This window comes from Bipolaris victoriae (assembly GCF_000527765.1).
Source record: "Bipolaris victoriae FI3 unplaced genomic scaffold scaffold_164, whole genome shotgun sequence".
Classification (NCBI taxonomy): domain Eukaryota; kingdom Fungi; phylum Ascomycota; class Dothideomycetes; order Pleosporales; family Pleosporaceae; genus Bipolaris; species Bipolaris victoriae.
Genome location: NW_014575228.1, coordinates 1 through 24,623, shown reverse-complemented (window position 1 = coordinate 24,623; position 24,623 = coordinate 1). Strand labels below are relative to the sequence as shown.

The window sequence follows — 24,623 nt, the reverse complement described above, 5'->3', positions numbered from 1 at the left end:
TCATGCTTCACGGATCAATACAAAAGGATAGAAATAAATGAACGTTGCCATAAACATAACATTTCTATTCCTACAACCCATATAACATCATCTACGCCCTCGCCTTCCTCGCCTTGGGCTTCGCAACCTTCTTACCCGCACTCCTCAACCTCTTCCTCTCCACATTCGCCTTAATCCTCAAACTGCGCTTTCGCCACGCCGTCCACCGATCTCCAGGCACAAACTCCTTAACCTGCACCCCGGCCCTCTCGGCCGCACGTCCAATCACCCAATTAGCCTCGCGGTACGCATATCCCTTTCCAGACCGCAGACTCAATTCTTTCTTGCCGGCTTCCCTCGGTACCTCAGTTTCCGCTGCTACAGCAGTTGCTTCGGGCGTAGATGTTACAGGTACGGGCTTGAAGTTTAGGCGTCGCCTCCGAGCGGCGTTGGCTGGGTAGGGAAGCGTGTGGTCTTTCTCGAGGGCAACGCCGATGTATTGGCGTTTAGGGTGCAGTCTGGGATCGCGGTAGTACCGTACGTAGCCGGATTCTGTGGCGAAGATGCAGTGGTCGCGGCCGAATTTGCAGTTTTCACCCGGGAACCATGAGGTGCCGCGTTGGCGGAAGATGATGTTGCCTGGGATTACGTATTCGCCTTTTTGCCTTTTGTTAGCAATTTGTTGTACTTCTCTTGTCCTTTCTTTGTGGTTGTTCTTTTTCTGGAGATTGTGTAATCAAGACGTACCTCCACTCTTCTTTGCGCCCAATCGTTTTCCCGGTCCATCTTTTGCGCCGTTGGCTCGGCCTTGGGCTTGATGTGCCGAGTGTCGTACAAATGAGAGGGCTGGGGTGGGTGCAGCAGAGCCATTGGCTACGCGGAGGGCATCGAGAACACGGGTAGAGGGTGCGATGAAGGCCGTAGATGTCGCTATCGATGCGCGGACGGGCGCGAATATCCGTGGGAGCAGCATGGCCGCTCTGTTGCTGGAGAGGGCGGGCATTCGAGGTTGCAACTGCGACTTTTCGAGATATCCGCGTGGTCCGTGCGCCAACTCCGCAAGTCGCTGGTCAATGAACAATCTCAAGCCCTTGCGATCATCTCGCTGCTACTACTCTTCCAAGATCAATTGATAGCCGTTCTGGTCGCTTATGAATCTTGGCGCATCACTATATCAACAAGCTCTGTTTTCTAACGTAAAGCATACAATACCAAACCGTCGTTTCAATTAATTCATGCCAATGTAGCGTACACATCTCATCCATCACCTGTGAAATGGGCCCTCGTAACAAAAATCTAGTATGCTAGCACCCAAAACACCTTGCAGAGAATGCCGACCCATAGAACATAAGCGTTTAGCACCATTACCCGCTACCCAGACATTTACTGTACTTGGTTGACAATCTCTTGCGCCTTGGTCAGACTCTCCACCATCTGCAGGCAGTCCTTCCTCCTCTTGACCGTGTACTCGGATTCCTTCAGCAACTCGTCCAGCTCGTCCGTCTTGTACATGTTGGTGAGGAGCTCGCCCTGCATGTTCTCCTTGGTCCACTGTACGAGATTCAACATGATAGCCTTGGGTACCATGTCAATCATTGTCCGGCGGACAATGTTGAAGTAGGATGTGATCAGTAGTTCTGCAAATGGTTAGCAAGCCGGCATTGAAAAACACATTAGTCATGACTTACTAATAACCTCAACCTCCTGAGACTCCTTCTCCGAGAGGGTACCGGAGGCCTTGAGCGTAGGTGGCGGAGGCTCCATGGCAGCCATCTTCTTCTTGTTCTTGCTAGCAAAGAATGAGCCGAAGAAGCCACCTTCTCCGGAGTCAAGTGTAGGAGAGATAGATCGCGGTGGTACGGAAGGCGGCAGTGGCTTTCCGGTCTTAGGATCAACTTGTTGGGGCTTGTTGCTGTTGTGTCGTTCGTGTACAATGGCCATGGCGCGCGAACCGTTGATGAAGTCTGGGTGACCAGTGTTGATGTAAACCGACTCCATGGCGACAAGGTCCTTGACAAGCTTGTTGGTCGGCTCCATTGCCTTCTTGAAGAAACTGACAACAACTTGGTGCAGCTTTTCCTTGAGCGCAGGATACCTTCGGAAAGCATTCTTGTTGAGCAGCTGACCAAGGATGCGGATCAACTCGTCGTAGACGAGACTGACACACTTCAAGCTGGGGTCTTCGAGTCGCTTGATCTGTTGCTTGACAATAAGCTCGAAAGCCGTAGTGCCGACGAACAGCGCAGGAGATGAACCAGAAGAGTTGTACAGAACTGTTCGGATGTCCATGTCCTTGACCTGGTCAAAGGGATCGACAGCCTTGACACCGTTGGCGTACAGCTCGTGGTAAACGAACGAAATACGAGCACCACCGGACAGCTCGACTGCGGATAGTTCCTGGTTGTTTCCTTCAAGCACTCCACGGTATTCATTGGTAAACTCCGTGATCATGTTAAGAACAATGTTGGAGCTGTTGCCCAGCATGGAGTTACCAAGTGATGAAAGCTCAGCCTGATACTTTTGCAGCGAAGACGAGATGCGCGCTTTGATGTCGGGGAGAGTTTGCTTGATGTGCATCATGAGAATCTATGGTTGTTAGCTCATTGTTGTGTATGTAAAAGCGCAATAACTCACCAAGTTCAGCTTGCGGGCCAGGTAAGGTGTACCGCAGTAGGCTGCCTTGTTACGGTATGCCTTGTGGTTTTCGAAGTACTGCCTCTCATGCTCGAGCGCATAGGAGATCGCCTTCTTATTCTCGATATCCCTCTGACCTCTGTTCACGACAGGAACGTAACCCAATCGCAGCGGGATAATGCGTCCAGCGAGAATATCCACAACGTCGGTTCCCTCGTCCATCAAGTCTACCTTGGTCAAAACACCAATTGTCCGTTGTCCTTCTGGGTCGACCTCGCGCGCGAGCTTTAGACCGTCCGAGTTGGCCAAATCGGTGTTGGCGGCGGTGACAGCAAGAATGATAGCATTGGGCTTGCTGATCTGCTTGAGAACCATCTCACGAATTTGTCGCTCGATATCCCTAGGTTGATCTCCAACAGGCACCTTGGTCAGACCGGGCAAGTCGACGAGCGTAAGGGTGAGGACATTTGGTGAGTATATCCTCAGGTTGATGGGCGCTGGCGAAATTCCTGCATTGCGACCAGTCTTTTGCTCCGTCTCCCTTACAATCTCATCTCGTATCTTGCTAAAGTCATGGAACTTTTGGCCGGGAATGTGCAGAAACTCGCCCCATTCGTCGACATTGTTCTCTTGGTCTGTAGTCTTTGCCCCCTCGCCAGTGCCGTTGGCTTGTGAACTGGATGCGCGGTTGATGAGTTGGAGAATGAGCGGCCTTCGGGTGACGATACCGGTTCCTCGGGGCAAACTACAGGGCTGTCGTCAGCATGCCATCGCCAAAGCGGTGTCGCAAATTGCAAGCACTCACAAGTCTCGTCCGACAATGTTTTCAAGCACCGAACTCTTTCCGCTAGACTGCGATCCTACGACTGCGATTTGGGGCAAATCTATGGGGTTTTGGACCTGAGTCAGGCATTAGTCTACGTGTTGCGAAATGGAGTGCTGAGGGAGGTAAGGGGTAGTAACGTACTCCGACGGTGGTGAATACATCCTGGAGCTTGTTGACGAGTGTAATCAGCCCCGGATCGTTTACGTTGATACTGTTGGAATGTTAGTTCTCCTTGTTGCGAGGGGCTGCCCAAAACATGAATGTGCCTACGCATTAGGGTTTGCCGCCATGGTCGGCGATTTGTGGATTGTGTTTTTCAGGCGTCTCTTATAGGCGCTTCAAGAAGGATGGATGCTTAGGGTTTAAGCAGAAGGGCGGGTGTTGTGTAGAGTATGCGAAACGGAGGTGTATGAGATCTGGGGGTTCTTGATTGCAGGTTGCGTAGCTGCTACAGGTTGTAACGTTTGGGAGCCCGAGCTTCGATACGCTGAGTACGCCACACAGCTCAGCCACACTACTCGGCTTCCAAACCCCCAACAGAAGACGCAGATTGATACCAGCAGCTTCTAGCACCAATAGTGGCAGTACGCCACAAGCCATATATTTTTCTGCCAATGATACTTTTGTAACAGGCATTATTAACACACTGCCCTGGGTTTGCAATGGGTTTGCGACAGCCAGTCTTTTTTGCGACACACGTCACTAGTCATATGACTGATATCAAGTGCCCTCGACCGCCTTGGTGACAACGCACCCACACATCCATCCCTCACCTGTGTGGCAAATATCCCTTTGCGACCAGGTGATAGGCAGCGCCATCACAGGACGCGAAGCAGCGTCGTCATCAGATCAGGCACCCGTCCCATCGTCCCCGGCCCAAACCCAAATACGGCTGCCTAATAGAAACTATAGTAGCACGGCCTTTTTACCCAACTTTACAAAAGAAGTAGGCTTGACTTGATACATAGACACAGTATGTTCCTGACTGGATGACATGCAGTGCAGCCAATGCGTCTGTTAGAAACCTTTCATATCATCTCATTTTCACACCACATCGGTCTAGTGTACACATCTCAACGAACATAGAATATATATTGTACTCAGTTGCCGCGATTATCAACCAACAAAAAGACTGTCGCCTCCGGTCACATGTATCTACTCGTCAACCACAGATGCAAACTTCTCGGTCATCTTCTGTAGCAGCTGTTCGTACTTCTTCGTGACCGCCTCCTCGCCATCGCTGGGCAGCTCGAACTTCATCGAGCGAAGCTGTGACTGAATGTCCGAAGTGGCGTCTCGGATCTTGGGCCATGAATGTCCTTGAGATACTGCCTTCTGCGCCTCGTCGTGGAAAGCCATCATGTTCTTCATCATCCACTCCGTCTTCCACAGCGGGCAGAACTGGTCATAGTCCGAGTATCCGTTTTGCTGCAAGAAATCCTCCTTGAGTAGCGTAGCCACATCGAGAGTGATCTTGTCGCTGTCACCGAGTGCAGACTTACCCACAAGCTGCACGACTTGGTCGAGATCGTCGGATGTCGTCAGAAGCTCCTTGATGCGGTCACGCAGCCGTGGGAAATCGGGGTTGTTCTTCGCATAAAACTTGTCCAGAGGTGTGGTGTACTTGCTGTAACTGATCGAAGTGTTGACCGATGGGAAATGCTTTCGCTGAGCCAGCTTCTTGTCCAAACCCCAAAAGACTTGCACAATGTTCAGTGTACTCGTAGTCACGGGATCAGAGAAATCGCCTCCTGGCGGGCTGACGGCACCGACGATTGAAACACTGCCGTATCGCTCGGGGCTACCCAGAGCCTCAACACGTCCAGCACGCTCGTAGAAAGACGCAAGCTTAGCACCCAGGTAGGCAGGGAAACCTTGGTCAGCAGGCATTTCTCCGAGACGACCGGAAATTTCTCGAAGAGCTTCTGCCCATCGGGACGATGAGTCTGCCATCATCGCGACATCTTTACCTTGATCGCGGAAGTATTCGGCCACAGTAACTGTATCATCTTGTTAGTTACCTGGTCTTAGTACGTAGAACAAGCAGTGAGTACTTACTACCAGTGTAAATTGAAGCTTCACGGGCAGCCACAGGCATGTTAGAGGTGTTCGCAATAAGAGTGGTACGCTTCATGATGGGTTCTTGCTTGCCGTCGACAGTGATGGTGAGCTCTGGGAAATCCATCAAGACTTCAGCCATCTCGTTTCCGCGCTCGCCACAACCAACGTATACAATAATGTCACTGTTGGAGAACTTGGACAGAGACTGGGAAATGACAGTCTTGCCGCATCCAAAGGCACCGGGAATGCACACAGTTCCACCCTGAACACTGGGGAACAGGGAGTCGAGCACACGCTGGCCGACAATGAGCGGCTGGTCCGAGGACATCTTCTCGTTGGAGGGGCGGGGCACTCGGACGGGCCACTTGTGCATCATGCTGTACTCAGTCTTGGTGCCATTGAAGTCCAGCTCCAAAATCTTCTCATCAACAGTGTAGCTGCCCTTCTCGGCGATGCGAGTAATGGTGCCCTTTGCGCGGGGAGGCAGGAGGATCTTATGCTCGCTAAGAAGACTGTTCTCGAAGACGGTACCAAAGACATCACCACCAGTGATGTGGTCGCCGACCTTGAGCGATCCTGGCGTGAAGTCCCACTTCTTCTTGCGGTCGAGAGCGGGCAGATCAATACCGCGGGGAATGTAGATGCTCTTTGCGTCGTCGGCAATGCCCTTGAGGGGACGCTGAATACCGTCGTAGATGGTCTCCATAAGACCAGGGCCGAGCTCGACAGACAGCGGCTGTCCGGTACGGTAGACGGGGTCGCCGACGGTCACACCAGCTGCGAAACATTAGCCAAGATTTCACACCAAGCTTGATATGTCGGCGGAGGGCGTACCAGTCTCTTCGTAGACTTGAATTGTGGCCTTGTCGTTTTCGATTCGAATGACCTCACCCACAAGGTTGTCGTAACCAACACGGACCTGCGACCGTCAGTAACGGTCCCATCAGATATGGATATGGCGCACATACAAGCTCGTACATGGCACATCCAATCATGTTCTCGGCGATGATGACGGGACTGAATGGGTAAGTATATGTCCGGAGCACTGCCTAATATAAACGTACCCGGAGATGGAGAAGATGGCGCCTGTCCGGAGTCAGCGGATTGTTTGTCGCAGCATTGCTGAAGCTTACCATGTTCCTGGCCGCCCTCCGACTTCTGGTCCTGCTTCTTCTGCGCCATATAGTCAGTTGCCTGTACGAGAGTCCAAATGCATCTAATTGCTTACGGGAGGCATCGTGTATATCTATATGTCCCACTCGCTGTCGTTGGCTTGTAGGTGGTATTGTTGCAGCCTCACGATGCGATGATGATTGCAGTAGTTGGAGGTTGAGCTTGGACCATGCGCTAACTCTTGGTGGGGACCTTCCTTGTCATCTGCCACCAGCCAACCGCGCTCCGTCACCGTTACTATTTGTCCCGCTACTACTGCTTTTACTAGGAATTTACAGCGAACTTCTTTATTTTTTAATACAGGATATAAACAGCAATTCCAATCGGCTCAGTTGTGCATCAGACATCATTGAAGTTCTAAGACATGTACGGTGCACAATCATCTTCGCAGAGCTATTCATCTACGTCATCGGCGAAACCGCATTCAGAGCTGCTCCGGTAAGCTGCAGTTGATAATTATCAGTACACTGCATGCCGCCCACGTCTCCCCAGCCTTTTCCAGTATGACATGTTATTCTGAAGACCCATTCATCTCAACCAAGGTGTCGTTCCGCTCGCGACACTCCCTTTTCTCTGTTGCGTCCGCAATACTGGTTCGCAGCATGTGTGTGCTTGTTAAAGCCCTCGAAGCCCGCCCATCCTCTGCCGCAGACAGGGGCTGCTCGGAAATGATACATGGTATAAAGCGTGCAAGCAAAGGTTTCATCACGAGCAGCGATGCACAGATGATTGCAACATTGATCTCGATGGACGAGAAGACGATTGCAAAAGTGCCGCACCCTGCATTTGTTCAGGTTGATGTTGGATCAGAATGGCCTGCGGTAACTTACTTGTAACTTGCCCATTGACCATGGCATAGCGGACAAGAGCAAGGCGTAGAATTGTTATGATGCACACACTGTGTTATGTGTCAGTGTCTAAACACTCGCTCGATGTCATCAAGATACGCACAATCCGCCCAATCCAAATACGACCAATAGACCAGTCTTTTGCCGCTTCGGAAGACTTAGTCGGCCGACGACTGGAAGAGGCAACGTCCAAACTGCGACATCGACTACAATACCAATGATGCTGGTTGACCAAAAGTGCCGCTCCTTGTTCATGCAGACTCCAGATATTGTGACATCCCAGTAACTTCTAATTGGGCGGCAAAGGAAAATGTTACCCAACGCGCCCCAGGCTGTAGCGCTGAATACAAGGATGAGAAGAATGTAGCAACTCCACAAAACGTGTGGGACAAGCGAAAAGAGGCGAATGTATTGTAGTATGAGGGACGCTTTGACAAGATTGCTCGCTAGATGATAGAGAATGGCTTGAGCCAACACGAGCTTCATGCAGTTAGCCTAGTACATTCACACATCCAGGCATCTTACTTTGAGCATAGCAGGTAGCAATGCGGGGTATGTGGCGTCTTCTCCAAGATCTGCAATGTCGATGCTAACCTCTATACCTCAGTTAGCTACCCCATCAAACCTCAATCGACTCTAGCGAACGCGTGCCTTGCCCAATGACTGCCGTGAAGCCTATCGACAGCAGCTACGATGGTTAGGGTTATTTTTTGGTGATATCAACAGACACACTTACCAGAGCAGCTGTGATGAAGTAGTCCTCTAATCCGATTCTACTTGGATTCGAACAAGTTCGGCTGCATAACCGCAGAATGACCATTACTAAAGCGAGGGCGGTGAAGATGACTGTAGGAACGAGGGCGTCATAGCCGATGTCTGCGGTTGCTTTCGATCTGATAACAAACCAGCTTGGTGATTGCACATGCGTCATGACGGGTTCAGGTGATGTAGATGGGGCGTATAGCAGCCGTGAAGCATTTGCAAAGCGATAGAGTGGCTCCGGATGTGAAGGTGTGCTGCAAGCCATTACAAGTCTATCCTTATGGCGGCATGTACATGTGGTCTAGGCTGATCTTTGTGCCTCGGGAGAGTATCGTGATAGTGGTTGGCATGATGATGCAGAGCCACTGAGGCCAGCATTTTCCGATCTTGTTCTTGAAGCAAGTCAACGCCCACGATTCGGTATGCGATGCTGAAGCAAGTGACTATTTGGTACGCATATCGGCTTTTCAAACCGAGACATCTCTTTGAAGATTAAATGATTTATTCGAGGAGGTTGGACTGCTGCTCCGGAATATAGCGAAGCCCATGCGCTGGTACACACGTGCCCATAGTATGGTTCAGAGCGGGGTTATCACCTGCGGGCTAAGACCTTCCGGTCTGTACCTGTGTATAGCCATACGACTTTCCCGGAATATGTTTCTCTTGGAGGCCAATGATATTTCATAGAAGAGTAATGCTAAGAAAAAGATCCAGATGTTGTTCTCGAATTGTGTTGGGGCAACTGCGTGTGGAGAGCAGTGGAAGCCACTCGGAGAATACCTCTAAGCGACGCGCCACTACATGCTACTTTGACGCATTAGCAGTAGAGTGACGTACGAGACAGGCACATGTGAGGACAATCTGCATAATGTGCCTCTACCTACAGGACCTCTCGAACAAAGGGCAATATTTACCGACTTGAGCAAGCCGATTATTTGCCAGGTGTCTGTATGTTAGCAACAGGATAATACGAGTTTCCTGGTTGTTTCCAGCTCTGACAGGAGGCATTTGTTGGCAGAGACCATAATAAGCCCGGTGTCATCTCTTGGGATGCAAGGGTGATTCGGCGACACAAGACATGAAGTTGTCAGCGTGAACATGGATATTGCATGGAATTTGCCTTACTGGCGACTAGTGGGAGCCAAACAACTCAGAATAGTGTAAATGCAATGCCGACGTGGCAGGTCCATGTGAGCACCATCTGGGCAGAGACTGCGCATCCTAGTGAGATGTTGATGAGATGGTATCATCATGAGGGAGCCAAGCAGCCAAGGCAAAAGCTGAACAGTTAAGAACTAGGGTGCATGTTCAAGTGGGCTGGTGTGCAGCTGCACCGGAATTTGTCACCATTCTAGGAAGCGGTGTGGTTGAAACGCATTACGCCGGGCGCCTGGCCAATGTTCCCCAATTAATACAGAGTAGGCGAACAGCAGGTGTGGCGGAGGGTAGTCGCGCGATACCGTATGTATGTACTCACGTACTCTACATGCTATACGCTTGTGCTTGTTTGGTCAGATGTGGAAGGTTTTGACGAGCATCCCGGGCCAGCTAGGGCTTACGCAGTAGCCTCCTAGTGATAACAAGTAGCATCCGGGCTGACAGGGGTTGGGGCGCAAAGATCGTTACAGTGTGCTCTGATGGCGTAACATCAGCATGCGTGGGGGACGCCGAATACGAGGGCGTTCACGAATGTGCGTTGAGGACAAAGGTGTCGGGTACGGATTAAGCTTTTCGCAGGTGTTCAAACACATGTGTGGGATTCGAGGGAGAGCCACTGCAGTGGTGTTTGGACAGGGTAGGCCGAGCACGCTAGGCGCCGTTAGCGCCGATTACGCATATGGCGATTTGGAATCAGACCGTACCGAGCGTATGGTAAGCGTGGTCATCTCTGCTCGGGTACTCGATTGGGCCTTGTCCCGTAATCTAGTATTTGTCAAGTATGCAAATCCATTTCCCGACCTCACGGCCGCTGGGTCACGCCTACCTACTGCCGCTGTGCCGTTGCATACTCATTGGCGGGTTCCTATCGCCCGACGCCTTGCATGCTTCTGCGGGTCCGCATAGGTCTATGTACTCTAGGTCTGTGTAGGCTGTCATTTTGTTCGTCTTATTCGCCATGCGCGCATGTACTGTTGTTTTGCCACTCTAGTGAGAGTCTCAAACACGTAATTTGACGGGGCCGTTGCTCGGTAGGCCTGGATCGTCATTTCGGGACATGTTTCGGAGAACTTGGCCCGCACGTATCACGGAGTATTTCTTCCATATGCATGGATAGGAATTGTGCTGTGACAAATCGACAAGAGCCATATATCTATCCGTGGAGCACCACTTTTTTTTGGCGGCAGTAAGTAGTGTCGTTGACCTTGAGATCCAAGTCTTGATACCATTTCCATCCTTTCACAACACCAATGGCTCCAGTCTCTCTTCACCAGTCGTCACACCCATTCCTGACACCTGCGCGCGCATCGGATATATCGTCATGGACACGATCAGTACCCGAACGGAGCTCGAGCTCGTCCACTGAGTCTATTACCGACGCTCAGTCACGCCAAGCTGCCATCGAAGCCTATCGACAGATGAAAGCTGCCCTCTTCTCGAGGTCTCTCCATCCAAACCTTTCCCGGTCTACCTGAGCATTTTTCACACTGCCACGACACTGCAACAGCACTGTTCTGGCATATTGCCACATCACGATTTACGAAACACTCTCCACCAAGACGACCCATTATGAACCAACGTCGTCCTCAGAATTGCCCATCACTAGAGTTTTGATTGGTTAAACTCTCAACAATACCCCGATGACCTGGCGTGGAGTTATAATTAGGGCTGTCATAGCTGCCTTTTAGGGCGTTTGTGGAAATGAAGTGACTAAGCCTTATGGCCGGTGTTTGGAGTACAGATAACTACTATGTAATTAGATCAGGTTTTGTTTTTAAGTATTTGGGTTCCTGGACAATGAAAAGCGAGATGGCGCGCCACAGCGTCTGGTACTATACTTTAATTATCCCTTAATGTAGACATCTTTGTTTCCCGTACCACTGACGTAGGCCTGTTCACGTGAGAGGCATCTGAGTGCAACATGTTCTTGGATATGATTTCTTTTATTTCAGACCCCGGACCTAATCTAATAGTCAGATGAAATCCGTATATGCAGTACGTAAGTCATAACCAAAAGCTGACCGTGCTCATAATCAGGTTGAACTCAGCTATCGTCCCTGCCCGGTTGCATCATTTCCGCACCCGCTGCCCGCTTATCGATATGGGCGGGTCCGTGCACCAAAAGTTGATTCAACGCGACTTTGCGAAAACACGATCCGACTACCTTCACTGCAACCACATTCCAACTCGTCCACTCGCTTGCGATACCATAGTTTTTACCTTTGAAAATGTCGGGAAACACACCCAAAACCATGTCCAAAGGACTTATGGGCATGAAGGCAAGTTGCTGCGTCTTCACGTGCTCACGGCATTTGCTAACCCATGCATAGTTCATGCAGCGTGCTGCAGCAAAGTCTTCGCCTTCGTCGCCGGCTACCTCCAATGGGCCTCCTACTAAGAAGGCGCGTCTGTCACATGGCGCATCCGTCGTGGGAACTTCAGATCAAGAGATTATACAATCAGGGCTCGATGCCGAAGAAGCAAAACGTCAGGCGGCACTTGACAAGGCGGCGCAATACGCGGGTGAAACCAAGTGGGTACTGAGCTTTCAAGATCCTCTTAAGGGGAAGCGACAAGATGCTATGCAGGTCAGGCACGCGGGGTATGCGGAAATTGATGCGCAAGACGATTCAGAGGAGGACGAAGAGGACACCAGACCTGTGAGAATGCAGTTTGGTGGTGGTGTCAAAAAGGCAGACGTGCGTATCATCTGACTCGAGTAGTTTCCCGTGGCTAACAGTGTTGTAGACCTCGGTACCGATGGTAAAAACGGAGGACTCGGAATCCGACTCGGAGTCTTCATCGGACGATTACGACTCGGACGACGCTGCAGCAGATCTCATTCGACAGACGAAGCGCGAAATGGCTTCGGAAAAGCGAGAGTCCAAGAAGAAAAGGGCAAGCATGGGTAACAGCACGCCAAACGGAACACCAACGCGGCAGAATGAGAACAGAAGCCTCAATGGCTTAACATCTATTTCGGGCGGTCGGCGATCGGGTGGCGGCGGAGGAGGCATTAGTGGAGGATCTGGTCGCATGAACAATGTGGATTGCTACAAATGTGGGGAGAAGGGGCATATAGCAGCAAACTGCTCCAACCCGTCAGCCCCACGGGGATCTGCGGGTAGAGGGAACGGCAAAGGCCGGAGATAGGAAGGGCGCGCGCGCTGGCTTGACATTTATACGCCTTGTACGGTTCAATGATACCCCGTGGAGACTTGGTCTTCTTCGATCGCGAGTGCGATCAGCCAACCTTTTGTCCGTTTTCCACAAGCATGTACTCGTCGCCAACCATCATCTTCATCTGGCTGTCGTCCATGAAGTTGTCGTGGTCGCCGTTCAAAGCAGCGCCTTCCTTGTCGTACATGAACTTGGCTAGTGCGAGATAGTCGGGGAAGACAAAGGTGCAGATGGCGTCATAATCCATCAACTTTGCGTTTCCCTGCATAATGTCCTGGATGGCCTTTCGGTCGCGCTCAAGATGGTACGTCTGTTGCGGTCTCAGCCTGGGCAATGCCGCAAACGCCGTGAGGGCAGAGTATATAGTAGAAGCGAAGCGCCTACAAGGCTGTAGCTGATGATTCCATGGCGCTGGAGGATGGGCACGGCCCTCTGCGCATGCTTATTGTTATAGTAGTCGATAAAGTCTTCGTCCGACATGCCCTGCTTCTTTTTGATGTAGATTGTTGCCTTTACGACCTTCTGGAAGCCCTCTGTGTTGGGATAGCCGGCCTGGAACGATTTGGGCACCATGTTGGCGCCAGACGAGAGGAAAGGTGGACGGGTAATTGCAGCAGCGCCGATAATAGGTGCATGGCCCGTCTTATCGACAATCTACGGCCCACTTGATCTCATGTTGAATCCCTTCCGGGGGCTCGGATCTCCGCCTTTGGTTGTCTACTCTTGTCGCGACATGCTCACTCCTCCGCATCCGCCCGCTGTTTTCTTTTTAGTCTCCCTCACCGCCCATTGCCTGCCTTGGGCGCACTAGCTCTTCTGGGTTGCTCGCGAGGTTACTGTTACAGCCATTGGAGCAGTACCGTGTTGACAACGCCTGTCCCCTTTACGCCTTCACAGCCATCGGCTGGCTCCACGGCAACTCTTGTGGATGCTCCGCTCTTTAGGCGCACGACAGTCTCTGGGAAATCTGTCGCTCGTACCACGACCCCAAACCGCCCCATATACACTACCCGCTGTCACATTGGTCGCGCGGTACACAGTACCGTCAGCAAATTGCCCAGCGTTGATCTCGCCCGCCACTAGTCTCCGCCAGCCACGCCGCATATATAACTCTCCCCTCCCCCAGACTGCCATCGCCGCGCCACCTGCGACCCAGCGAAGCCTCACAACCGCACCAAGAAAAAGGAATCGGTTAGCCAACATGGCTGGAGCATTGGAACGGGAGGCTGTTCGACAGAGAATCGAGGATCTCGAGAGGCCGCAGCTCGACGACCGCTCCTATCGAATCGTCACTCTACCAAACCAATTGGAAGTCCTTTTGATACACGAGGCGGAGACCGACAAGGCCAGTGCGGCGCTGGATGTCAATGTGGGCAGCTTCAGCGATGCGCCCGATATGCCAGGCATTGCTCATGCTGTAGAGCATCTGCTGTTCATGGGCACCGAGAAGTATCCAGAAGAGAATGCGTACAATCAGTACCTGACGCGCCACGGTGGCTATTCAAACGCCTTCACCGCCTCAACATCGACAAACTATTATTTCGAACTCTCCTACGCTGCCACATCGCCCACGGCCAGTAAGGCTGCGACACCAGAAGCATCATCGACAAACCTGTTGGAGTCGGCAGATGAGTCACCGCTACGAGGCGCATTGGATCGCTTTGGCCAATTCTTCATTAGTCCGCTGTTTCTCGAAGACACGGTGGATCGCGAGCTCAAGGCAGTGGATTCAGAGAATAAGAAAAACCTCCAAAATGACACTTGGCGCATGCACCAGCTCAACAAGGCGCTCGCCAATCCCAATCACCCCTACAACCACTTCTCCACAGGTAGTTACAAAACCCTACATGACGAACCCATAGCACGTGGCGTCAAGATTCGTGATGAGTTTATCAAGTTCCACTCGACGCACTACTCCGCCAACAGGATGAAGTTGGTAGTCTTGGGTAAGGAGAGTCTGGACACATTGGAATCATGGGTAGAAGAAATCTTTTCAAAGGTGCCAAACAAAAATCTTGGACAGAACCGCTGGGATGTACCTGTCTACACAGAGACAGAGCTTTTGACGCAAACCTTTGCTCGGCCAGTTCTCCAGTCTCGGTCGTTGGACCTTCAGTTTGCCTACCGCGACGAAGAGAACTTTTACGAGTCGCATCCATCAAGATACCTTAGTCATTTGCTCGGTCATGAAGGCCCTGGTAGCGTTCTTGCGCACCTCAAAGCGAAGGGTTGGGCAAACGGACTCGGCGCAGGAGGCTCGACTCTGTGTCCAGGGTCAGGGCTGTTCACTGTAAACATCAAGTTAACAGAGGATGGCCTGAAGAACTATAAAGACGTCGTCAAAACTGTCTTCCAATATATTGGTCTGATGCGCGATCAGCCACCCCAAGAGTGGGTAGTAGAAGAACTGATGCGCATCAGTGAGGTAGAGTTCCGCTTCAAGCAAAAGAGCCCACCAAGCCGGACTGCCAGCGGGCTGGCAGGTATCATGCAGAAGCCATATGACCGCAAGATGTTACTCAGTGGGCCAGCCGTTATCAGGAAGTTCGACGCCAATCTGATCAATGAAGCCATGTCATATCTGCGACCAGACAACTTCAGGTTGACCATCATTAGCCAAGATTTTCCAGGTGGTTGGGATCAAAAGGAGAAATGGTATGGGACGGAGTACAAGATTGAGAGAATACCAGGAGATTTCCTTGCAGAGATCAAAGAGGCTTTTGAAAGTAAGAGCCGACCAGCAGAGTTGCACTTCCCCCACAAGAATGAGTTTATACCAACTCGATTGGATGTTGAAAAGAAGGAGGTCGCACAGCCAAGCAAGGAACCAAAGCTTATTCGCCACGATGACAATGTCCGCATATGGTGGAAGAAGGACGATCAGTTTTGGGTGCCCAAAGCCAACGTTCACATCTACTTCCGAACACCAATGACCAACGTTACCGCACGCGTTACACTTTTGTGCACGCTCTATCGCGAGCTTGTGAACGATGCTCTGGTCGAGTATGCTTATGACGCTGATATTGCGGGGCTGGTGTATGATTTCACCAACCACATCAGTGGTTTGTCGATAACAGTTAGCGGCTACAATGACAAGTTGCACGTGCTACTGGAGAAGGTGTTGCTCCAGGTTCGGGATCTGGAAGTCACGGAGGATCGTTTCAATATCATCCATGATCGCATGCTACGGTCTCTACGCAACTGGGAGTACGGACAGCCTTTCCACCAGGTTGGCACTTACTCCAGACAGTTCAAGAGCGAAAAGTGTGTGATGAACGACGAGCTACTTCCAGAACTGGACAACATCACAGCTAAAGATGTGCAGCAGTTCTTCCCGCAGATCCTTGCCCAGTGCCAGATCGAGGTGCTTGCGCATGGCAACTTGTACAAGGAAGAAGCTTTGAGAATCACCGACCTTGTAGAAAGGACTATCCAGCCCAAGCGGCTGCCTGCGAACCAGATCCCCACCCGCCGAGGTCTGCTTTGGCCTTCGGGGTGCAATTTCATCTACGAAAAGCAATTGAGCGACCCGGCAAATGTCAACCACTGCATTGAGTACAACTTGTACGTTGGACATCACTATGACAACGTCACCCGTGCCAAACTATTGCTTCTTGGACAGATGACAGATGAGCCTTGCTTCAATCAACTTCGTACCATTGAACAACTTGGTTATGTCGTCTTTTCTGGGTCCAGCTTCCACGACGTCTGGTCTGGATACCGCATTTTGATTCAGAGTGAGAAGGACTGTCGATACTTGGAGGGCCGCATTGAAAACTTCCTCAATACTTTTGAGGGAACGCTTGCTGCAATGAGCGAAGAAGACTTTGAGAGCCACAAGCGAGCCATGATCAACAAGCGCTTGGCGAAGCTCAAGAATCTTTCATCAGAAGACAACAGGTTCTGGAATCATATCTACAGTGACTCGTATGATTTCCTACAAGGTATGTCTGTCCATAGTCCTAACAGTGTTACGGTGCTAACAAACACACAGCCGACGTTGACGCTGAGAACCTTGAAAAGCTCTCAAAGAAGGACATGATTGAATTCTATGGCCGATATGTCTCGACGTCATCTTCACAGCGTTCCAAGCTGTCAGTGCACCTCCAAGCACAAGCCAAGGCCAAGGAGCCATCGATCGAGGAAAAGAAGACTTCTGCTGCTGCTTCGCTTCAGATCATTCTCACCGAACACAAACTCAAGTTTGATGATGCGGCTTTCCAGACTCGCGTGGCCGATGCATCGTCCATTGACGATATCTCAAAGGCTGTGACTCGTTATCTGAGCGAAGACATCAAGGTGGAGGGTGATGTTGCAACCAAGGTGCTAGATGAAGCAAAGGCTGCCCTCGGTGTCGCCGACTCTGGCTTGCCAGCAGCACCACAAACACTAGATGCGGCTGCGGATGTAGAGAGTGTGGTTGATGCGTCGCATCCTGTGCTCATCAAGGATGTGCATGCGTGGAAGGCGAGCATGCAGATCAGTACCGGCGTACGGCCAGTGCGGAATCTGGATGAATTCGTTGATGTTGTAGAGAAGCTCTGAGGATGATATCAAATCCTCAGATGTTCGAAGCAGTCGCATGCAATAGAATAGTAGTGTAGACAAATGGGTCGGCAACCTGTCCATCGCAGCGTAATAGCAAACATATTAACGACAGTTTTATGCACAACCTATGTCATTGCATGTGCATTCTGCTCTGCAAGGGCCTCGTGACCATGTGCTGATATTAGAATGATCAAGGGACAAGGCTCCACATTTGCTGCATGGCAGAGGCGCGATGAACGAGGCTCGGCCCGCTTGACTGCCGACGACTTCGTCATACACAACGGAACACCCATACCCACCCAGCATGGAACTGCAGCACCCTCTACCGCGCAAAAGAAAACTCGAACCTGCGGGGTGGAGGCTGAAGTGAAGAGAAATATCAAAACTCAAAAGAGGCGGAAGCACTGGCGACAACCATGCTACGAAGAAGCCTCCTTCGAGCAACTGCACGTCATCAACCTCACTACACGCGCAACCCAACTCTCCGCCGCTACGCCACAGACCCCGTATCGCCCATCACGGCGCCAACATCCCAATCGCGAATCGACCGCTTCAACCGGCGCCTACCCAAGTTCCTGCACAAATACACGAATGCCCTCGGCAACGCGCCCGTCACACACATAACCTCGTTCCTCATCCTCCACGAACTCACCGCTGTAATCCCCCTCTTCGGCCTCGCAGGCTACTTCCACTACACGCACTGGCTACCACCCTGGATCGCAGAAGGCGCATGGATCGCATCGGGCGTGGAGCGCTTCGGTCGGTATTTCAAGCGTAAAGGTTGGATCCGTGGCGAGGAGGCGCTGGAGGCGGAGCGCGAGGTGGACGATATGCAGAAGAAGCAGAAGTTGCGGACGGTGGATCAGGCGTGGAATGTGGGTGAGGGGGGTGTTAGGCTAGTGGTGGAGTTTGCGACGGCGTATGCGGTTGTTAAGATGTTTTTGGTGCCCAGGATTGTGTTTAGTGTGTGGGCTACACCCGCGTTTGCGAGGTGGACGGTTGCGCCTGTGCTGAGTAGGTTTAGGAGGATGTTTGGGAGGAGGAAGGGTGTGGAGGGTAAGACGGCTGGGGCAGGGACGGGTGCTGTAGGAGGGGGTGCTGTGCCGAAGAGTGGGGTAAGGAAGAATTGATGGTGTTGTGGAATCTTGCTGAAGATATCTGAGGCTAATTGATGCTGTTGGAATCGGGGGTGAAGTCTGGATTCCCCTTTCATCCCTGTACAAACGCCTTGGGTCAAGGTTTGCTTCGCTTTCATCAACTCCCAAATCCGTCTTACTTTCTTTATCGTCAGTCCAATCCAATTCGGATTTGCTTTACCCCACACCCTCAACACCATGTGCTTCGACGGCAACGGCGACGAATATGAGTACGAAACTAGGGTTGAGGTCCGGAACGGCGAGCGCCATTTAGTCAACACCTACTACCCACGCCATGGCATGTCCCGCCGCCGTAAGTACGGATTTGGCGGCTCTTACTACCCTTCGCGATACTATGCTCGCCCGCCTCCAGGCCACTACACAAACAGGGAGTACGCCTATCTGGATCGCTACCCGAATGTACCGCTGCCTCAAGACTTTGTCAGAGATGTGTATCCCAGATCCTACTCTGTACATGGGTACGGAATGGGATATCGTATTGGAGCTCGCGCTGCTATGCCGAGGCGTTACTCAATGGTAGGTTTCTTCCACTTCCCCCTTCCACTGATTGCGTTGCCTTCTGCCTTTTCTTCCTCACACCGCTGCTTTTCTCCATTACCATTGGTTTGCATGAGGCACTACAAGCTGCGGCCTTCGAGTCCTGGCGCGCGGCTTTGCTCTTGAGTTCCGTTTGTCAGGCGGGTGTCTCACATGGGCCTTCACCTTGACTCTTTCCTTGCTTCGCTACACTGCAATTCCTTGATTGCCACCTATCCCACTTCCTCACCTCAGCACCATCGCAACCTCCAAGGCCTCAATCACTTCCCAAATTCTCACGCAAACCGCCGCCACGATGGAGGCGTACCCCAAACCTCGCCACCAGTACATTTACACCCCTCGCTACGGGCAACGCGGCATCCTCAGCTACGCGGGTCAAGCCCCCAATGGCGCCGCACCCACAGGCGTGATTGGCGGCGCCTATGCCTACGGAGTTGGCTACCCAGCAGCCGCAGCCTGTCAACCTGTGGTATACAACACTCGTCCCTTCTACGGCTCCACCTACCTCTACCCCTACTACAACCCTTGCTACACCTACTACAACTCCTACCTCTACGGCTCCCTATATCCCCTTGCTAACTTCTACTTCCCCTACCAGCGGTCCTACTACAACACCGTGCCCGCCTACGGCCACACAGCACACGTCTATCCCCCGGGCCATGCTACAACAACAACTACTACCTACCACGTAACCAACACCCAAGCCCCCCTGTACACCTCACCCACCGCCCAAATCCTGCGTGAAACCCGGCCAGCATATGTTCACGGCCACGCTTACACACTGCAAGCCCCAACCCGTGAGGAGATTCAGATTGAGAATCGCCGCATTGCCACGCAGCGTGGTGCGTATGATGCGCGTAAGATTCGGCCGGCGGATGCGCGCGACGACGACCCGTTCTGGTGCCGCGAGGTCAATGGCGAGTGGCATCTGCGATCATATTATCAGATTGAGAATGAGTGTCATCCGGGACGGTGGATGATGGATGCTGAGATTGGGTTTTTGGTGTTTCATCGGGCATAGATGAGGGCTCCAGTGAGTGTGGTGTGGAGGTTATTCGAGGGGGCGACTCAGATTATATGGAGTGGGGATGAGGAGAGACGGTGGATGCTTTGTGTTCTGGTTTTTTTGATTTATGGGATACCCTTCTTTTTTTGGGGTGTTCAGCCAGGTCGACGATGCTGATTTGGCAGATTGGCGTTTGGAATCTTGTCATCTTTGCAGGCGGATGTGAATTCGCTAGGATACAGTCTGATTGCCCTGCTGATCACGAAGTAGTAATGAAGTGAGGAATTGGATGAGAGTTTACAGGAATCACAATGATGAATTCGATTGAAGTTGTTACTTAAAAGTTTCTTTGCCATCTCTGTTCACTATACGTGGACAAAACTGAAGACATGTACATTAACACGTCATTTCGGAATTATAAATGAAAATACAACGATGGCCATCGGATACTGCAGCAACGGTACAACCACCTGCCCTCGTGCAATATCTTCAATTCCCCCTATTACCATTATCATATTCAACAAAAACGCATTCCTCCCACATCATACCACCTCCTTTTCCTCATACTATAAAATTAGCATCCCACATCCAACCATCGCAAAACGCTTAATATACATCATCGCATCGTCCCAGCATATCAATCCGCAAGCAAAACCCCAACGTCCAAATAAACCACTTGATCAACTCAATCTTTAATGCCAACACCACGACGCAGACCCCTAACAATTCTCCGAAAGACCAAAAAGAAAGAAAGAAAGAAAGAAAGAAAGAAAGAGGGATTTTACGTGAATAGCAGTGTTGACATACGTTGGTGCTACATATCGGCCCTTCAACTGAGCAGGTGGGTAGCGAGGTGACGGGAAGTTTACATCGAGGATGTGAAAACGGGGCCTGTAGATTAAGACAAATTCCGATAAGGAAAAGGATAATTTATCTGACGTTACACTGATTATTGTGTGTGAAGTATCGATTCAGCTCGAAAGAGCAAGATGTAAGGGTACTTGATATCCTCTGTATAAACCTTGCAGAGTCTAGAATTTGTGTGAGATGGAAATTGTGGGATTGAATATTGGGATGTGCAGTGTTATTTTGGCAGCGAGGCTGTCGACGGTCGTTGGAGTGAGTGATTGGAGATGGATGAGTTTTTCAGGTAGATGATGGTTGCCGATATTTCTGTATTCGAAAGAGATGTTTGTTCAGGTTGGGGGTTGCAAGTGCGAGCTTGAGCGTCGAGCCCGGTTTGGTAGTTGTTATGGGTTGTCCCGTTGATACATCTACTTGTTGTGAGCGTGGTGGCACTGACTGATATCTGTCGGGGGTGTTGTGTATTTGGTCTGCTGTTTTAAATCGAATAGTTGCGTTCTTAAGATGGACAGGAAGAGGGGAAATTGTCTTTGCTGTGTACAAATGATGGTATCCAGGGTTCAAGGAATATGCCATTACGAATAGAGCATCTAGCATCTTCCAAGAATATTTAACTCTCCTGTCTCGTCTTCATCTATCTGGAGTATACTTCAAAGAGAACCGGTGGCTCCAAATCAGTGGCAGTACTAATGGATTCATCCTGGTCTCCTTTTCTATTAAAGCTGTAGTAGCTGTTCCCGGGGCTCCTGGGCAAGTGGGTGTTGCTTAGTACGGAATAGAAATACCGAGTAAATCAGATGCTGATACGTGATGAAGAAGATTCACAAATCCAATAAAATGCTTTGTTGGGGTTCTAATCGGCAATAGTTCCCCGATATTGAGAGCTAAGGCTTTCAGGTTCAGAGATGCACCTTGATTCCCGAACTGTTGGATGATTCTAACAACCAACAGACAAATTGAATGTCTAGAATGCATGAGAATGGCTGGTAATGGTCACTAATTTGCAATTGATGAATTTATCGCAGGTTTAGCTCTTTGCGCGGTAGGTGCGTAGGCATGCGAATCTGTTTGTGTTGGCATTGCTATGTATGCACTGTGAAGAACTGAACAAGCGTACTACTTCGAGCACACAAATTGTTCCAACTATGATATCTAGTACAAGAGTAGAACTGGAGGATCCCAGAAATTACAGCTGAGGGTGAAAGGTTCCGCATATATTTTCCTAATAGTGGATACGAATATATTGGTATGTGTCGTGTACATAGTTGTCACGTCTAACCAACCCCTGTATCAAGTTGGTATCTGTAAACAGTGTAAGTGAGTTCCATTCACCAGGTATCAATGTAGTATTCAGAAGACAACAGTTCCATAAGAAAGTTTTCTACATGTCGAAGCTTCATATTTGATATGTCTTCGACATGCAAAGAAGAAATTGTCTGCTGGCTAAGTTGGGAATCCAAAAAACATTACAAGGCTATTAATCAAATATGAAAGATAAAAATAACAAAAAAACAGGCAGAAAAAAAAGAATGATTGTTACAATGATACGCAGGACCTTTCATGTACCATTTCACTTATTTCCCCAACCCCGCTACAGTCTCGCCCTGACGTCACAAGCACCCCCACATTTCTCGCAGCTCACCTCCGAACCCTCCACCCGACAGACTTTAGCTCAGATGCCGCAGCAGCAACAACAACGACAACCCCACTCAACCGGCTCGCACCTAACCACCTTCCTCTTCGTCTCCATATTCGTCATATCGCTGTTCCCCGGAATCTTCGTCTCCATCTTCTGGGCGCCATACAACAGTCTCGCAAATTACTTTGTCCCCACACCCGCACCGCGCAAAAGCGTCGTCTGTACCAGTCCGAACATCTGTACTTCGCCGCCCATAATGTCTTGGTAAGTTCACCAACCCCCAATTGATATCAGTACATTAAAACTAACACCGCTCAGGTCGCAAAAATCCCTTACACTACCCTCGCGCTCCCGCGGCTGCTACCTAATCACCGACCACATCCTCAAAGAGGTCCCGGAAATCAAGCAGTACAAGACGGGTCTCCTCAATCTCTTCATCCAACACACATCCTGCGCCCTCTCATTAAACGAGAACTTTGACGAGGATGTGCGCGCGGATATGGGCACAGCGCTCGATCGCATTGTGCCAGAGGACAAGAAGAACCAAGGGCTTTATTTGCATGATGCGGAGGGAAGCGATGATATGCCGGCTCATGTCAAATCTGCGCTGATTGGCGCAAGTGTTACCATTCCGATTACGAATGGGAGACTGAACACGGGAACGTGGCAGGGTATCTGGTATTTAGAGTTCCGCGACTCGAAGCATACGCGCAAAGTGGTGGCTACGATTCAGGGAGAGAAGATGTAGAGAGGGGCTGGGTGATATGATATCCATGGTTAGATTCTAAGCAATATATTTTGAACTGTGACAATCCAAATTCGTAGAATTCAGCAATTACTGATCAAGTGCGCAACATGTTTGTAGTTTAAGTGCCCTATCTCAGTGTCACCCCTTAGCTGATCAGTTTTCCGAAATCAGTGTTAATATAGAATGGTCAAGGTCATGTGTCATTCACGCAGAATCAGTGGTAGGCCTGTTTACAGGACTCTTAATTGAAGCACATATATACACCCTCGCAAGACTTAGAAAGGATTTACCGCTGTGACAGCGGCTCATCGGTGACCTTCTGTGCCTCGTTGACTTCCGCCGCATTGCCCTTGGGTCCCAGTGGGTATGAAAGCTCGTGCTCGGGGGTAGCTTCGAGGACAGCGCGGTGCTTCTCGTGAGCCTGTGTAGTGTTAGCAACTATTCTGTCAAGCCCAAATCTGCCAATACTCTGCAATCCGAGAATTCCAATTTGAATTAAAAAGTTTAGTACGTACAAAGGGTACACCACAGTATGTGCACCAGCAGATCTGGGGCTTATCTGTGTTGATAAAGATCCGGGGGTGTCCGAGAGGACCTCCTCCTCCGTCACATGATACGACACGGTCGTGTGTCCAGCGGACAGGTTGCTGGTGGATGAGCTCAATGGCAGCATATGGGCGTGGCTGAAAAGTCCCTGTTAGCAATTGTTTCGTTGTTCTCGTTCTTCCCACTAGCAACCGCTTGTTCCCTGCCTCAGAACAGCACAACGCCCAATCTTCATATCCCCATCACAACTCCCAGCAGAGCCAAGACATACCTGATCCGCAATGATGGTCTGCTCAAATCTCGGCCCGCTCATTGCAACTGCCCTCGGGTTTTGACTCCTCGACCAGATGCCCTTGTAGTTGGGCGCCTGTGTAGTCCTCAACTCCTCGGCATCCTGCACAGACTCCTGGAGAACCTGGTCGAACGAGCCCTCAGAAGAGGTGGCCATTTCATTGGTTGCTGAGACATTCGGCTTCGCGTCGCGCTTGACGGGGTCGTTGGCGGGGACCTGGTTGCTGGTTGTAGCCGTCGAGACATAGCGGGCAAAGGGGCGGGAGGCGGCCGCTGCGCTGCAGGAGCGCAGAGCGCGAAGGGTGACGGGGAGCATCTTGGGCGAGGTGTTGGTGCAGACGGGCTGCGCAATTGCTGGGCGAAGATGCGGGTTGAGTGGTTGAAGTTGAGCTTCTGAGCATTCGCGCTATACGTGACTTACATAAGCAGAGGTACTAACGTCAAGGATCAGTAAGTGGGCCGGATCAGTTAGTGGGCCACCCCACCCAACCTGATCCAACGCTCTTCACAACCACCACTATGCCGCGACAACAACGCTCTATACAGACTTCTTGTGAAGGTAGAATAAGTCTCGCTATGGCATCTTATCGTAAGAATCCAAAACAATCAGTGCGCGCCCTCGCAGTAGCGTATGACGTGCCAAAGTCAACGCTCCAACGACGTCTT

General features: G+C 50.8%; 13 protein-coding genes across 13 annotated transcripts; 7 read left to right on the top strand and 6 right to left on the bottom strand.

The window, feature by feature from the left end:
* Positions 1-91: 91 nt before the first annotated feature.
* Positions 92-952, bottom strand: COCVIDRAFT_114419 (hypothetical protein; the record flags this gene model as incomplete). The annotated part of the gene is made up of 2 exons (XM_014695369.1): positions 92-636; positions 727-952. 2 exons carry the CDS (start codon positions 950-952, stop codon positions 92-94), a joined length of 771 nt encoding a protein of 256 aa, XP_014550855.1.
* Positions 953-1,362: 410 nt separating this feature from the next.
* Positions 1,363-3,729, bottom strand: COCVIDRAFT_31504 (hypothetical protein; the record flags this gene model as incomplete). Its single annotated transcript, XM_014695368.1, has 6 exons — positions 1,363-1,616; positions 1,668-2,565; positions 2,614-3,358; positions 3,419-3,513; positions 3,581-3,650; positions 3,710-3,729. The coding sequence occupies 6 exons, from the start codon at positions 3,727-3,729 to the stop codon at positions 1,363-1,365; spliced, it is 2,082 nt and encodes a 693-aa protein (XP_014550854.1).
* Positions 3,730-4,594: 865 nt separating this feature from the next.
* On the bottom strand, positions 4,595-6,737 carry COCVIDRAFT_42728 (hypothetical protein; the record flags this gene model as incomplete). Its single annotated transcript, XM_014695367.1, has 7 exons — positions 4,595-5,439; positions 5,498-6,277; positions 6,335-6,419; positions 6,469-6,517; positions 6,565-6,586; positions 6,634-6,673; positions 6,729-6,737. The coding sequence occupies 7 exons, from the start codon at positions 6,735-6,737 to the stop codon at positions 4,595-4,597; spliced, it is 1,830 nt and encodes a 609-aa protein (XP_014550853.1).
* Positions 6,738-7,184: 447 nt separating this feature from the next.
* COCVIDRAFT_42727 (hypothetical protein) lies at positions 7,185-8,548 on the bottom strand (the record flags this gene model as incomplete). Its single annotated transcript, XM_014695366.1, has 6 exons — positions 7,185-7,453; positions 7,504-7,571; positions 7,625-8,001; positions 8,047-8,123; positions 8,173-8,209; positions 8,258-8,548. The coding sequence occupies 6 exons, from the start codon at positions 8,546-8,548 to the stop codon at positions 7,185-7,187; spliced, it is 1,119 nt and encodes a 372-aa protein (XP_014550852.1).
* Positions 8,549-10,691: 2,143 nt separating this feature from the next.
* COCVIDRAFT_114414 (hypothetical protein) lies at positions 10,692-10,916 on the top strand (the record flags this gene model as incomplete). Its single annotated transcript, XM_014695365.1, has 1 exon — positions 10,692-10,916. The coding sequence occupies one exon, from the start codon at positions 10,692-10,694 to the stop codon at positions 10,914-10,916; it is 225 nt and encodes a 74-aa protein (XP_014550851.1).
* Positions 10,917-11,669: 753 nt separating this feature from the next.
* On the top strand, positions 11,670-12,594 carry COCVIDRAFT_114396 (hypothetical protein; the record flags this gene model as incomplete). The annotated part of the gene is made up of 3 exons (XM_014695364.1): positions 11,670-11,732; positions 11,772-12,140; positions 12,190-12,594. 3 exons carry the CDS (start codon positions 11,670-11,672, stop codon positions 12,592-12,594), a joined length of 837 nt encoding a protein of 278 aa, XP_014550850.1.
* A 91-nt stretch (positions 12,595-12,685) lies between these two features.
* On the bottom strand, positions 12,686-13,194 carry COCVIDRAFT_42724 (hypothetical protein; the record flags this gene model as incomplete). Its single annotated transcript, XM_014695363.1, has 2 exons — positions 12,686-12,931; positions 13,006-13,194. The coding sequence occupies 2 exons, from the start codon at positions 13,192-13,194 to the stop codon at positions 12,686-12,688; spliced, it is 435 nt and encodes a 144-aa protein (XP_014550849.1).
* Positions 13,195-13,822: 628 nt separating this feature from the next.
* Positions 13,823-17,166, top strand: COCVIDRAFT_31500 (hypothetical protein; the record flags this gene model as incomplete). The annotated part of the gene is made up of 2 exons (XM_014695362.1): positions 13,823-16,565; positions 16,616-17,166. The coding sequence occupies 2 exons, from the start codon at positions 13,823-13,825 to the stop codon at positions 17,164-17,166; spliced, it is 3,294 nt and encodes a 1,097-aa protein (XP_014550848.1).
* A 419-nt stretch (positions 17,167-17,585) lies between these two features.
* On the top strand, positions 17,586-18,299 carry COCVIDRAFT_114398 (hypothetical protein; the record flags this gene model as incomplete). The annotated part of the gene is made up of 1 exon (XM_014695361.1): positions 17,586-18,299. One exon carries the CDS (start codon positions 17,586-17,588, stop codon positions 18,297-18,299), a length of 714 nt encoding a protein of 237 aa, XP_014550847.1.
* Positions 18,300-18,503: 204 nt separating this feature from the next.
* Positions 18,504-18,989, top strand: COCVIDRAFT_114404 (hypothetical protein; the record flags this gene model as incomplete). Its single annotated transcript, XM_014695360.1, has 1 exon — positions 18,504-18,989. One exon carries the CDS (start codon positions 18,504-18,506, stop codon positions 18,987-18,989), a length of 486 nt encoding a protein of 161 aa, XP_014550846.1.
* Positions 18,990-19,158: 169 nt separating this feature from the next.
* COCVIDRAFT_114403 (hypothetical protein) lies at positions 19,159-19,884 on the top strand (the record flags this gene model as incomplete). Its single annotated transcript, XM_014695359.1, has 1 exon — positions 19,159-19,884. The coding sequence occupies one exon, from the start codon at positions 19,159-19,161 to the stop codon at positions 19,882-19,884; it is 726 nt and encodes a 241-aa protein (XP_014550845.1).
* Positions 19,885-22,409: 2,525 nt separating this feature from the next.
* On the top strand, positions 22,410-23,120 carry COCVIDRAFT_114373 (hypothetical protein; the record flags this gene model as incomplete). The annotated part of the gene is made up of 2 exons (XM_014695358.1): positions 22,410-22,636; positions 22,691-23,120. 2 exons carry the CDS (start codon positions 22,410-22,412, stop codon positions 23,118-23,120), a joined length of 657 nt encoding a protein of 218 aa, XP_014550844.1.
* A 286-nt stretch (positions 23,121-23,406) lies between these two features.
* Positions 23,407-24,273, bottom strand: COCVIDRAFT_20782 (hypothetical protein; the record flags this gene model as incomplete). Its single annotated transcript, XM_014695354.1, has 3 exons — positions 23,407-23,541; positions 23,636-23,803; positions 23,938-24,273. The coding sequence occupies 3 exons, from the start codon at positions 24,271-24,273 to the stop codon at positions 23,407-23,409; spliced, it is 639 nt and encodes a 212-aa protein (XP_014550840.1).
* Between the last annotated feature and the right edge of the window lie 350 nt (positions 24,274-24,623).